Below are 15246 nucleotides of genomic sequence, written 5' to 3' on the forward strand. Positions count from 1 at the left end.
TCTGGAGTATAGGTTTGCATGTGTGAGAATATGAATGCTTTTGCTTTTGTAAGAAACCTATTGTAATAGCTTTGTAGCCAGCTCCTTTTCTTACCTCCATCTCTCTCCTCCAAAAAAAAAAAAAAAAATCTCTCCATGAGCTTCTCTGCTCCTCTCCCCAGCCCCATCACAGACACAGATTATGCATTGTTCAGGGTTAGAAATGTGACAGCCTGGGTATGTCTTAGCTTCCTGAGCTCATTAGTAAAGAGCAGCATGCTCTCTGGAAGAAGTGTCAGGAGTCCCCTTAGCATTGCATTGAATTTGGAAGCTGAGCCAGTGCAATGTTGCTGCTGTGGTGTGCCTGCAGCTCTCAACAGTGGCAGAAGAGTTGTTTCTTTGTTTGGGAGGAAAAAAGAGGGTGAGAAGTGGAAGCATTCAGAGCTAGCCCGTCAGTCACCAAAACATTTAGTGCTTTTATGCTGTAAGCACCTCTGCTATAATCATGTGGGAATGAATGACCAGAGTGCAGCCCAGGAAGAAGGTGATTCATTGTACAATTTTGCCCAGCTGCCACCAGAAGAGCATCCTCATACAAACATTCCCAAGTATGTTGTTTTGTACGACCCTTCCCTGCCTGTGCCTAACATAAGGTTTTATTAATTCACAATACCCTGAGTTTCGCCCTCCATCTGTCATCTCACCTGCCACCAGACTGCTGTCCCCTTAGTGCAGTTAGCAAAACAGAAATAATAAGAAATCATTTCAGTGGTTCAATGTCAGATTGGAGGGAGAGGGTGGAAATTATCCCCAAAGCTGCTGGCAAGCTCGTTTTTTGTGTAAAGAGGCCTCAAACCACCGGAGAATTCCTGGATTGTCTCGGGCTGCTGTGTGTGATGTCCATCATGCTGTATGAACACCATCTGTTCGGTATTATACTCTCAGTTGCCAGGCTACCTGCTCTGTGCTGTAACACTTGACTGGCTGGCTGAACGTTAGCAGCATTATCCCAGAAGTACTAAGGGGGATGGGGAGGAGGATGGGGAGGAGGAGGGAAGAGTAGTCATGATTAAGCCATCTGCAAGCACAGGGGAGGGTAGAAACGAAGAAAAAGGCAGAGCGCCCAGGGCAGCGATCAGTCACCAACAGGCTGACACAAGCCATCAAGAATTGGACGCATGATGCCACCTGCTGGCACATCAGAGAAACATTAGCCAAGTGATGTTCTCACACCCCTGCCTCTTAATCCAGAGCTACCTGGAGTTTTGCTGTACATGGGTGGATTTAGAAGGAGAAGTTAAATGTACTCCAACATCCTTTGTAGCACATAACCTCTACTAGGTGCTTAAGCTTTTAACAATTCTCAGAACCTTAACTGCAACAGATGCCTCTCAAGTTCCACTTGAACCTTGCAGGGCGAAAGAGAGGATGCTATGTTGAATGTATTTTCTCAAAGGCACATCTCTTCCTCTGGCTTTCTCTTTCTAGGCTAATTATAATTAAGTTCTAACCTCCTGTTATGCATCTTTGTTGCATAATAATTTCTATTGCTTAAAGTGCTAATGAGCTGCTTTGCTAACAAGATTTCTTTCAGTCCCCTCTCTAGGAGTCCTCTGGCCAAAGTCTGCAGGTGTGTCAGGGTGATATGTTGGTTTGAGGTAGGCAGACAAGAGCACTCACAACAATATCATTCAAACTTATAAGGATTCCATTTACTTTCTTGGATCCTGCTTTCAGTCATAATGAGCTTGCACTATTTAAATCACGTTGGAAGTTTAAAAACAGTTCACTTTCAGTTGGTCTCTTCTAATCATCATGAAACACAATGGAGACAAAGTACGTTGAAAGGTAACTACCTAGTATGACAAGATTTTACAGCCATACTTTAATTTGAAAAGTGTCATAAAGATAGCCCTCCCATAATGAGTTTCCATGCTGAAGCCCTTTTCATCAACCTCACTTTGTCTAAAGATGATGATGATGAGACTGCAGAGACTGATTATATAGACAGGAAGAAAGACCATGTGGTACTGTTTTGCTGCTGCATCAGCTAACTCATTCACAATGATTGCACAAATAAACATGAATCTTACTTGATTGACATCCAGAACTTGCAAAGTAAGAATTGAGCTTTGCTTGCAAGAGATTGTCACTGTTTTTAATCTAGCCCCTGTGCCATTCTATATACTATATGTATGTATGTATGTATATGTATTTTACCCTTTATTAATCAAATACTGTATGTGAGAGAGAGGAAGAATAACTGAGAAAGTCACGGTTAGTCTATTTACTTTACATTTTGTAAATCCAAGGCAGGAAAAACAAATCAAGTTTTAGGTAGACTTTAGGCCTACATTTCTAAATCACAAAGCTGTTGATAGCTAATTTTAGATTTACCTTTTAACCCTCTTCTCCTGCCCTTCTCTAATTCTGGCCGTGTTTCTATGTCCCTGGCCTTTATTCTTTGCCTATACTAAACTCCTTTATCTATTATTGTGCTCATCACAGCTGATAACTTGTGATGACTGACTTTCCAATGTTATGTGTAAGTGAAGCTATCAAACTTTCTCCCCCTCTAGTAGACATTCATTGATGTGGTTAAAAAGAGAGAAATGCGGAATATAATGTGCTTTGCCTTGTGGTGTATTATTCTAATCAGTACAGAAAATGGTTGAAAAATTCACCATAAGAAAGTTTAACAGCACATTCTGTATTTTGCAAAACTGTTATCAGAACAGTTAATGCAAATGTTCACAAATGTTTAATATGCAAAATGTTTCAGCAGCAGGTTTTGCTAGGGTTGTTTTTCCACAGCATGTGACCTTTTTTTAAATTACAGCAGTTTACCTGTTCCTCGCAGCTTCCAAGCTTAATTCAAAATACTTGCATTAGACCTTAAATTATTTGGGATTAGTACTTTCTACAACCTGGTCTACTAACCTATTCAAATCGTTTTGAAAGACCCTGTTTCATGTGATCACATCATCAGAGATTTTATTGGCATTTGTGGCAGAAGACCTTCTCCATGGTGATGTTCAGATTTTGTAATTAGTTGGTGACTCACACAGATCTTCTCTGATATCAAACATAGAACTTAATGCCATGTGATACTGACTTGGATTTATGTAAATAGTAATTTATTTATTTAAATAAAAATAGTAATTCCAAGTCATATGGAGAGCACCAGGTTGGAGACTGACCTATGACATTGTTCCTTCCCTTTTCTGTTCCCTTCCTTTCTTATTATTCTAATTTTGAGGGAGGAGAATGTTTAATATATTGATTTTTTATGTATAAGTGCATACAATGATACTATCTAACCTATCCCTTTATGTATTTTATTTTTTAGGACCAGCACACTGTGGGATTGTCCCGATCCACAGGTCCCATGCAGTCCGCTGTACCACCAGGACCCAGTAATGTGGGCACTAACACAGGCAATGCCAATTTCATGGGCAGCCAACCTCAAGCAGCCATTATGAAGCAGATGCTGATTGAGCAAAGGGCCCAACTCCATCTGATGGAGCAGCAGAAGCAACAGTTTCTTCTAAGGGAGCAACGGCAGCAGCAGCACATCTTGGCTGAACAAGTACAGTATATCCTTCTGCTACATGTCTTAAACATTACTTCCCAACACTGACAAAATTAGGGCTATGCAGCAGTTTGGATTCTATCTCCAAAAGTTCATTTGAGGCAGGTAGAAGCATCTATCAGTAACACATTAAAGTAGTTGCATCTTTTCCTGGAATCGCATGGCTGCTCTTTGCAGCTGCTGCGTTAAAGTTTTCTATACAGATTCATCAGCACTTCTGCACTCTTTGAAGCACTTTTTGGAAATCAAATCAGGAATATGACAGAGCCTTAAAATGGTAGTGCCTTATCTGCAATAATTGTGACTATAATGTATATGTATATGCAATCAGACTGTAACTTCTACATTCCCATTTTAAGAATGTCTTTACTGTTGTGCCTTTATCCATTATTAACAAGTGACTTCACTGTGCTGCAATGTATTTCATGTGGATCTTTGATTTAGAGCAACAGTTCTCAGATACTAATCTGCAGAGTTTCCGGTCCATAATCTTCATTCAGGAGGACCAAGGAGACATTACAGAAAAGTCAAGAAACTCCCTATTTGGCCTTGCATTTTTTTTAATTAAGTAGATCAATAATGTTTGGACTAGGACTGGTTCATAGATCAAGCTACAAAGCCTGGTTTAGAATCCATGATCTTTATAATTAGCAGTAGTACAACCTATGTTTCCCCTAACAATTACTTGATTAAAGGGTCCTTTCTCAGCATCCTGGCTGAAGGATAGCAATTTTCATGAAGTTTGCCAAAGACTCCTGTCAGTTTACAACAATAAATACATGAAACAGTTCAGATAAAAACACAATTAAAAATTTTAAAATACTCAAATAGACTATTATTTTAACATTAGATAGTGTCAGTCCACTTAGGCAACCTCATCTTTTAAAGGTACCTCAGAATAATTCATCTTCATGACCTTATGAAATGAATTCAAGGTTGTTGCTGATCTGACCTCTTAGGGAGACTGTTCCAGGAAGCCAACGCTGAAAAATACCATCCCTGGCTCTCACCAACTTTATCTCATCTGATATGGGTACTTGCAGCATTCCTACTCAGAATAAGCATTCGGGATGGAGAAGGTAGCAGCCAAGCCATTTGAGGCTTTAAAAATAAAAAAGACAACACTTTGAATTATACCCAGAAGCCTACTGAAACCAGTGTAGCACCTGCAGTATTGTTATAACTCAGCTATAAAAATTCTTACCTACCAGCATGCAGACCACTACGTTCTGCACCAGTTGCAGCTTTTGAGTAGTTTTCAAAGGTAGTCCCAGTTAGAGTAAGGCATAAGTTCCGATCAGCAGAATCTTGCATTCCAGGTAGGATCACAACTGGTGCACCAGTCAAAGGTTAGTGAAGGCCTTCCTGGCCACAACCTCCACATGCCCACTGAGCAGTAGCTATAAATCTAGAGAGGCACCCATGTTACAGCTAAAATGGTCAAATGTTACAGCAAGAAAGATGGAACACAGTAATTTATATACATATTGTCATATGCATTCTTGCCATCATTTTCCAGTGTTATTTTTCTTAAAATTGAGAATAAACTGTTCCAAATTAGCACTGAGTGCTACATACACAAGATAGCCATTTGAAAAGAAGAAAACATGCAGTCAAAGGCAAATCGACCCAAATTAAATTTGAAGGTTTACTGTATATAAACTTTGTTCATATCTTTAAAATACCATCTCTAGATACTTTCCATTTGTCCGTTTCTTTTTTTTCCTCACAAGCAGTTTTTACCACTGAATTTCAGTGGCAAATTAAAAGTGAGCATGAAGGTCTGCACCAAAGTCTCAGAGGGACTTCATGCACCCCAGGGGTACAGGCTGCCTAATGCTCTCTTAATACGTCCTTCTTGCATCCTTCTCCCCATAATTCTCACATGGCTGTTCTATTCCTACCTTGTTGGAAGAGTATAGGCAGCAAGCACACAAAAATAGCCACTAAGCCATGTCCATAATGCCCAGACTTAATTAACTGATATCTAAACATGAGATATGCTACAAAGGTGTCTTTGCTGATTTGCTTTCTTTCCTTTTTTTAATTCAATCATTAGAAAAATAAATAAACAGACAAGCAAAAAAGAATTAATACAAAGGTGAAATATGAGTAACTGGACAGAACTGGAAAAGTTGTAAAATTGGTGCTCAGTATATTGTTGATGAGGGATTAACTATAACTATAAAAAGCAGAATACGTTTTGTTATTTTTAACAAAAAGGAAAAGAATTTTCAAGCTCTTTTTAAATCTCTGAGCTGGATGTCAGTATCTCTACTGTTTTGCTACTTAAAGATAAATTATCTAACAGAAAAAAAGAAAAAGAAAAGAAAATCTATAAAACATTATTAAGTAAATATTTAATTTGAAAATTTGCCTTCATTGAACTCCAACTGATATACAATATTTATAAACATTTCAAAAAATTTATATATTTCAGTTCTTTAATCAATTCTTTTTCCCCTTAAAAGCCATACCCTAAATGTTTAAATTTGGTTTTCTGGGTAATGTGTAATATATGTGGAAGCCATTCTTGCTTGAATTTAGTCAAACTTCTGTTATGAATATACAGTAGCTCTTAATTTTGCCAATGCTGCATATTCTCCAAGTTTAAGTTCCCAATCTGATATGAAAACATATTTTTCTTTTCCAGTGTTTGCTAAGTTTATCCTCACTGCTGTCAATATGTATCTTAGCAAATAGTGATGTTTTTGTTTTTGTTTTTTATTTATTTATTTTCTATCCCTCCTTTATTATTTTTATAAATAACTCAAAGTGGCAAACATACCTACTACTCCTCCCTCCTCCTATTTTCCCCACAACAACAACCCTGTGAGGTGAGTTGGGCTGAGAGAGAGAGTGGCTGGTCCAAGGTCACCCAGCTGGCTTTCATGCCTAAGGTGGGACTAGAACTCACAGACTCCTGGTTTCTAGCCCAGCACCTTAACCACTAGACCAAACTAGCTCTCTTTTTTTGTTTTTGTTGATATGTCCTTGAATTATGCCTACAGTAATTTTAAAAAATGTTTCAATTCAGATTTGGTTTCCAGAATTCTCTGAATATGCTCTGTATTTCTTTCTAATAGTTTTGGGGTTTTTTTTACATGACCACCAATTATGGTAACATGTATCATGGCATTTCCAATATTTATAATTATTTGTCTATCTTGGCAATTATTGACAAAGTTGTTTACCTACTATAAAACAGCTTTCTCTGCTTCACTGAGCTCTAACATTTTTGGGAATTGTAAGGAGAGCTTCGGTGGAAACACAGATGATGCTTGGAATCAGAAAAACACTTGATCTATGCAAGGCCATTTACTGCTCACTTCACTAGCCACTTCCACACAGCACTTATCATTGGAGAGCACTTTGCTACCAAAGGAACAGTATCAGTGCTCTGCTATTGGCTGTCGTAACAATCCAATGGGCAACTTTCCCTTCTTAACTCCTTTTCTTTTGCTTTTCTAGCATTTACAGCAGCAGTCACATTTGCCTCGGCAGCACTTTCAGCAACAGCAGCGAAATCCTTATCCAGTGCAACCAGTCAATCAGTTTCAAGGTGAGAGCTAAATCCTTTTTAGGTACAGAAGCTGCATATCCCTCTTTGATATTTACATGCTTATTTATCTATATAACAGTTATTTATGTAAATAGCCACTACCTTGTTATTCTAGAAGGGCATCTTCAGGAGGAACAAACAATCTTATCTAACACAAGTAGGCAATAGCTACTAAGGCTATACAGCAGTCAGCATATGATGGAGAAAAAGTGATTTGCAGCACATGAGTGTCTGCTCATATCACACCCATTTGTGATTTCTTTGCTCCTTTTCCTGGGCTTGCATGGCTACCATTATACTATCCAGGAAAAGATTTGTTTGATTTAAGGAGATGCTGACGGTATGACAAGCATACCTCTGTGTGCTCTGAATCACCATTCCCCTTTGAATCCAGATCACCGTATAGCCCTAGAAGCTGCTTCTTTCCTTCTCTTAACTGTCAACAGGCACAGAAAAATACTTTTAAAAAAATCTGAACTATAAGATTGGCAACAAAAATTCTTTGTAGAAACAAATACAAACAATTCTTGTTACTGGAGTGGTCCTCCTAGATATTCTGCATATTACGTTAGAAATTTAACAGTCCTGTAGCCCTGGATGGCAGGAAGAGAATGAAACAAGCAAGCATATTCACTACATGTAGTCTGCCCCACTGCAGTCTACAAGCCACTAATGAGGGTGGGAGAGCCAGTTTGGGGTAGTAGTTAAGGCACCAAACCAGCTGGGTGACCTTGGGCTGGTCACTGTCTCTCAGCGCCAGGAAGAAGGCAATGGCAAACCACTTCTGAAATCTTGCCAAGAAAACTGCAGAGACTAGTCCAGGTATTTTCCAGGAATCAACACTGGGGGAAAAAAAGGTTGGAGAGGATGAAAGAAAACTAGAGATCCATTGCTGCTTTGATTTTATGTGAGGGAGGGGAGATATTGAATGAGCTTTGCAGGCAAGCTGTTGTCTTTCCCCTTAATAAAAAAAATTTGCCATACAAGATGGGATTATGTAAGGTTCAAGTCAAATGGATGGCAGACGTCAAATGTAAATCTGTCTCAGCGGAAAGTAGAGATACAATTCAGAGAGTTCTTGTGTTTATGGAGATTTATTTATTTGTTTGCTTAATAGTATTTATAAACTACCTCAATCCCAAAGACTGGATGGTGCACAGCAACATAGGGAACAAGATGTGATGTCAAACAAAAAGAGTAGAACAAACTTGAATAAGAATAAAATAACTAAAGTTAGGCTAAAAAGACTAAGATACTGTAGATGCCCATAATCAGATCAGTTGGGGCTAAAGGTTCCTTGGAATAATGATGATGTCAATTGTTTATGAAATGCTAGGAATACAAGGGGGAATGTACTTCTGGATGAAGGGTATCTCAGACAGTGGGGGAAATGGATGCTTCAGATGCCAGAGAAGGCCTAATTAGAAAAGATTTCCAACAGAAGTTAGAAAGAGAAAAGTCCTCTTTTTTTGCCCTTTAAAACATTTAAAGATAGTAAATGTGCCACAATCAAGAGGAGTATGGACTCAGGATGGCTGATTCTGAACCCATTAATACCCTGACTGGCATTTAAGGTCTTGTTAAATCAGTGGCACAAACCCCAGCCTCACCCTACTTAACCTGGACTAGCAGAACACTGTCAGGTGAATGTCACTGCAGAGTCAGAAAAAATGGGGGAAATGATGTCATTTGCCTGATACCTTCACACAAGTGCCACAACTTACTTGCATCAGATGCCAGGACTCAAGTATGTAACAGCAATATCACATGATGATGTCATTTTGGAAGTGTCGCAGTTGCAGAAACCACTGCTTCTGTATGCAAAGCAGTTGCTCTGTGTTCTGCCTTCCATATTCCCAGCCTTTCCTTTAAATAGTTGTTGGAAAGGAATTCTATATTAAAATAATATTTAGCAGTTACAGAATGCTATTAAAAATGGTTGATTTTGTGTAGTTTTAGCATAATACACTTATTATGTTCTCTTAATCACCACCTCTTGCAGCTCAAAACAAATTTTTTTATTCCATGGAATATTTTTACAGCTTCTTGTTTATTTACACTATGAAAATGTTGTAATTCTCTGATGGTTAATGTCAAAAGAAAGACATCTAAAGATGTGTTCTTAAAATGAAAAAAAATCTGTTCTGATGGTATACCCCAAAATATATATAATTATGTAATTATATAATTATGTTAAGTTGTAGCCTCGTTTTACATCAGGGGCTGCACTTGACATTTCTGTCAGTGTGTGTAATGATGCATATGGATAGGGTCAGAATATTTGGGGGGGGGTCTGTGTTTTGGGTAGATTATTCTAGTTTAAGGTATTGTGGGGATTTTCATCACAGTATTCATCTGTGTCCTTCAAAGTGCTTGGGGAACTGTGCCACTGATTTAGGGCAATTTTTTTATTAGAGAGGCTTCTGGAAATTTCAAAAAAGGGCTGTTGGAGCCGTTGGAGCCTGGGTCCTCAACTGTCTAATCTGTATCTGCTCAGTGAGAAAGAGATGTAGATATAGTGGTTCCTTTTTAAATCAGACCTTTCCCAGTCACTCCCTCTCAGCTCCATCAACCTCACAGAATTGTTGTGGGGGGAAATGGAAGGAGGGAGTACTAGATATGCTGCCTTCTTAAACAAAAGATGGGCTTTAACTAACAAATACATGTTAAACATGTAATGTATGTGCTGCATAGTCTTTCTTACTTTAGCAAAAGTTGTAAAGAAAAAATAGCAAGGAAATACTACTTTCTTCAACTTTCAGTGTTATATATTCAGTGTTGTATTGAAGTAAAAACAAAATAAACTCTCGGCACAGTCAACATTCTTATAATTATTCTAAATAAGAGGTGATAAACATAAGAGCATATTTGCTTTCCAGAAACCAATCATACCTCTTAGACAGTTCTGCCTCTGCATCCCTCTTCATCAGGAAGAGGCTAGTTTGCACAATTTAACAAGCATGGGATTGTCTGATTTATCATCATTGGTTCAAGGTGGAGTAAAATGTGCTCACAGTATTAATTTGTTAGTACACCATCTCTGTGTAAAATATCTAGGGGGAAAACTTTTTTCTCGTTCCCATAGACATAACCAATAACAACACTATAGAACAGTGTTTCTCAACCTTGGCAACTTTAAGGTGTGTGGACTTCAACTCCAGGAACTCTCCAGCCAGCTTTTAAAGTTGCCAAGGTTGCAAAACACTGCTATAGAATATCCATTCACTTATGACTCCTAAGCAATAAAAAATTGATTAGCCTTTCAGCAGCTGACATGGTTTTCATTTTAAAAGATAATGGGAATATTTAAAGAGTTTCTTAGATAGTGAATGGTCAGACCATTGTTTACTTTTTCAATTCTCCATTTCCAAATAGATACCTAACGAATGCTTGCATAACTATGGCCCTGTGTAGTCATAACCTTCAGCAGTTGGCTAGCCACTAAATAATGTAAAATCTGAATCAGGCTCAATCTGTGCTGCCTTGAAAACAGGAAAGTATTTATCCTCAAACTTCAAACAAGATTGTAACATGATGATATAGGACAACAGCTGAGCAGCACTTCAGATTTGAAGGTCAAAATGGTGCTTCCAGTATGCAGGGGTACAAATGTGGAATCACCTGCTATGTGTGCTAAAGCCTTTTTTGCTTTCCAACCCAACAGCCCTTTATATTTAGTTAACTGTAAAATCACCACACTATTCTCAGCCTGTAGCAACCACATTTTTTTCTTTTAGTTCTACTTAGGAGAAAACCAGAAGAGATCATTGTGATCATAGGGATAATATGTAGAAGATGAAGACAGGATAGAATTTTGGCATTTTCTGGAATTTTCTGTGGTCAGAAGGGTTCCTAGCAAAACATGTTTGGAAGCAAAATTTTTCATGGTTAATCCTTGACATTTCCAGGTAGGGCTGGGAAATATCCTACCCTGAGGCACTGAGGAAAAAAATCTACCTCTTTAGCTTGGTTGTTTGTACTAGACAAAGCAATTGTCTAGCAAAAATCTGTAAAAGTCTCTGTAAAAGTCAGATTGCTACATTCTAACATGGCTCTAAAGGTGACTTTATTGATAGCATTTTCTGTAGACGTGTAACCTAGCCTTTGCTAAGTGAAATAATGTTCTGACATCATAAAGTCAGATTTTGCAAGTCAGAGCTTACAACACAGCTTAGGAAGTGTTCACACATTAACAATTCTGAATATTAATATAAAAATGACTAGGTTATTTTTTGCATAACAAATATTACAAATATTTTGCAAAAATGTTTTGCCAAATTATTCCAGCTGCCTGAACCATTTCTGCAAATTCTTTCAATAGGCTGAGGTTTACTCTAACCTTTTTCCTTTTCCTGCTTTAGGTTCTCCGCAAGATATAGCTGCAGTAAGAAATCAGGCTGCTCTTCAGACCATGAGGACTCCTCGAATGATATCCCAGAATGCTGGCATGATGTCTTTGGGGGCCTCTCAGAACACTGCAGCAATCTCTGCCACAGGTGGCCAGTCTGAAATGGGAATGGCTCCTTACAGCAGTCCAGTGACTGGCCAGCCAGGAATGTATAATATGAATTCAGGAATGAGCCAAATGTTGCAACACCCAAACCAAAATAGCATAAACATAACACACAATCCAAGTCAGGGGCCAAGGCAGCCCAGCTCAACACAAGGAATTGGCATGGTCAGCAGCTTTGGTCCAAATGTTTTAGTGAACTCTACTGTATCTCAACAACATCAGCAAATGAAAGGACCTGTGGGACAAGTTATGACCAGACCACAAGCTCCCAGACTTCAAAATATGATGGGGCCTGTCCCACAAGGAACACAGAACTGGCAGGCAAGAGGACTGCAAGGTATCCCTGGAAGGACTAGCAATGAAATTGGATCTTTCAATAATGGATCTGCTTACTCAATGCAATCAAGTCAGCCAAGGCTGCCTAAGCAACATTTTCCTCAAGGCATTAGTCAGTCTATCATGGATACAAATGGAGCAGTACGGACACTGAACTCAGGCATAGGAAGGCAGATGTTGCAACCTCTCTCTGGACAACAAGGAACCAATAACCAACCCAGATCAATGCTTATGCCTACAATAAGTCAGGCAGTTTCCACTCTAACTGGTTTTAATCAGTCCTCTGCACAACAAATACCAGGAAGTACCTTTACTCAGACCAGCCAAGGACAGATCTATGAGAGGAATCCCACTCAAGATATATCTTATAGCTATAGCAATGAAGGAACTGGAGGGTCCTTTGCAAATATAACTGAAAGCACAGATCTTGTAGACTCCATCATTAAAAGTGGACCAGGAGATGAATGGATACAAGAACTTGATGAACTGTTTGGAAATCCATAGCACATGGAGGTGTACAGTTCCAACATTTGTGGGGTCAAAAAAGGAAAGCAGGATGATGTCCATCCTTGTTTCTTTGTTTTGTTTTTAAAGCTGTGCAAAGCTAGCTGATCTGTGAAGGCATAGATGGAATTTGAAGCAATGACAAGAAGTCCTTGCCAACTTCCCCACAGCAGTCTCCATGCCATAGCATACCTGCTGCAGGCCAGAATGAGAGAGAGAGAGAGAAAGACTGAGAGAGCAAGAAAGAGAGAAAAGCTCGGAAAATGCTGCTTTCTGCCTACGGGCCACAGAAAGTGCCAGGCAGTTTCCGTGTGCCAAAGCACTGGCTGTCCTATAACAATGCACTTTCCAGGCAGTTCTGTTAGAACTATTGTAGTTTTCAGGATACAGAACAGGCAACTTTTGAGACAAAGCAGGGGAGTCGCTAGGTGACTGTACGAGTGACATACACACAGATCTAAACTCTGAATTCAATAAATACCAAGTTTCTCCATGCAATGTGTGTAATCTGATACAGAATTAAGTAAAGGTTGTTTGAATATGGTGATGATAATGATATCATGGCTGAATTGGTTCAGTCAGTGTGCTATCAATGCTTCTTAAGATGCAGAGATGGATTCTAGTAAGAGAGCTTGTCTTTTCTCTGTTGTCCATTTCCTGCATAATCAACTGATTCTTGAGTCATTATCTTTAAGAATGAGGGAAAATACAGCATAGGACAAGCAAGATTGTATAATAGTTGTATTACTCACTGGCTGCCTCCAAAGATAGTGATGCAATACAAAAGTAATTAGAAAAAGGGAGATAAGTCTAAGGAAATGGAAATATTGGTATTGAGCTTGTTGTTTTTCTGAAAATACAGGATCAAGTGAGGTTGGGCTTACAAGCTATTGGCTTGATCTTCCAAAGATGTCAGGAGAAACAAGGAACAACTGCTCCAAAGATCACACCAAGAGGGGCCAGTAATTGTATTGGCTTTGTATACAATATATCAGTTCCTTAGACACCACTGTCAAAGCATCCCTTGACAGATTGAGAGTGAGTTTATGCTTTATGTTCTTCAAAAATGTGTCCTCTTTTCTATACAGTATTTCCTACTTTCTACAAACCCTAAGCTCTTTAAAATGATTACAGTAAGCTGATCAATCAGAAAAAAAAATTAAATTTTAAAATTCAATGGATGTAATTTTTAGTAGCAGTTGTATATAAGCATTTGACATTGCAAATATTTTTAATAGAGTTGTGCAATTTGGAGTACTAGAATTTAATTGCAATTCTTTTAGGTCCTTAAGAATTTAGGTTGGCATTAGTGATAACAATGGAAATTGAATGGGTGACCATCTATCTGTAGGTTGAACATGGCCTTCATGTTAAATAGATCCACATCCAGAGCATTCTCAGGGTCTGATTTTTATGTTTCTCTTATATACAATTTTCCATCTAGACAAATTAGCTTCTAAAGTTAACATTTTTGGTAGAGTAGCAGCAGACAGTAAGGGACTTTACTGTTTCTGCAGCCACTAATTCTCTGCTCCACAGCGTCCTCCAGTTGTATCCCTCACAAATTTCCAGCATAGGACTTCCTTGCATATTGGAAGAAATGTTTTAAAAGGGTCAAAAAGCAAGCAGAGAAACATTGAACACCCCATTTATCCATAATTCTCCTCCTCTAGAAACTGTTTTTCCTAAAAAATGAAGGAAAGGGCAGGGTTTGAGTTACATGTTTTACTTAGAATATATTTAGCCCATCAAACACTTTCTGTTGGGATATAAGGTTTACTAGCATGGGTTTAAAATTCCTATATACAGTCTGACACATATCCTACTGAAATTAGTGGGAGATTTTTTGTTGATTCTTATGAGAGTTAACTACTTGTTAATACTAAAATATGGATTGACCAATGCATTTGCACATTGGTGGATTTGGCATTTGGCAAAATAATTGTATGCTTATAACAGAGAGTTTTTGTCATGCATTCAGTGCACAGTGTGCCAAATTGAGTTCTGATCATAGCACTAGTGGAGTGCATGCAAAGATCCAAAGAAGTTTTTATCCACACATTTATTAAACTTACTGTACTTAATACAACTATACCATATTCAGATGACAGTTGGAGGGCAAAGAAATAAAGCTTGTGTGCACTGCAGCAGTCAGACAAAGGTGAAAGATGCGATCAGTTAAGTATGCAAAAAAGTAGGAGAGATGTCAAGTGAATGTTCTCATCATCTCCCTCAAAAAAGCATTGCTCTTTCCTGGAAAGAGTGATAAGAGAGGACTTATGGTGCAATCCTATGTATGTTTATTTAGAAGTAGGTTCCATTGTCTTTAATGGAGCTAAACCCAGGTAAGGGGGCATAGGATCGCAGCATTAAAATATGAGTTTTCATCTGCACAAATTCTAGTATGTTCCGTTTTATTAGAATAATACAGAAATTAACTTTGTGTTTGATAGTGCAGTCATAAAAAGTCTATTATATTTGTAAAGCTTCCTCCAAATACTTTAAACTGGGACCAAGTAATAAAAAAATACTGTTTAATATTTGGGGGGTTCTTTTTAACTATGGTGCTGGTGTACATGAAATGAGTTTTTTTTTAAAAAAACAATTATTTGTAAATATGTTTTTTACAATCTGCAGATATCACTGGGTCTAATCTGTAAAATAGATACATATAAATAAATATTATATAATATATATATATATATATATATACACACACACACATGCACACGCGCGCGTGCACACACATATATATGTAAT

General features: G+C 38.2%; 1 protein-coding gene across 1 annotated transcript in view; it reads left to right on the forward strand.

The window, feature by feature from the left end:
• The window catches only part of MAML3 (mastermind like transcriptional coactivator 3), a 122452-nt gene extending 108863 nt beyond the window's left edge, over positions 1 to 13589 (forward strand). Inside the window, exons 2-4 of the mRNA XM_063310505.1 lie at positions 3329 to 3568; positions 7043 to 7133; positions 11495 to 13589. Of these exons, the coding sequence (XP_063166575.1) occupies positions 3329 to 3568; positions 7043 to 7133; positions 11495 to 12486 (1323 nt within the window). The 3' untranslated portion in view covers positions 12487 to 13589. The remainder of the gene's footprint in view (positions 1 to 3328; positions 3569 to 7042; positions 7134 to 11494) is intronic.
• The last annotated feature ends 1657 nt before the right edge of the window (positions 13590 to 15246 follow it).

This window comes from Candoia aspera, chromosome 8 (assembly GCF_035149785.1).
Source record: "Candoia aspera isolate rCanAsp1 chromosome 8, rCanAsp1.hap2, whole genome shotgun sequence".
NCBI classification, from domain to species: domain Eukaryota; kingdom Metazoa; phylum Chordata; class Lepidosauria; order Squamata; family Boidae; genus Candoia; species Candoia aspera.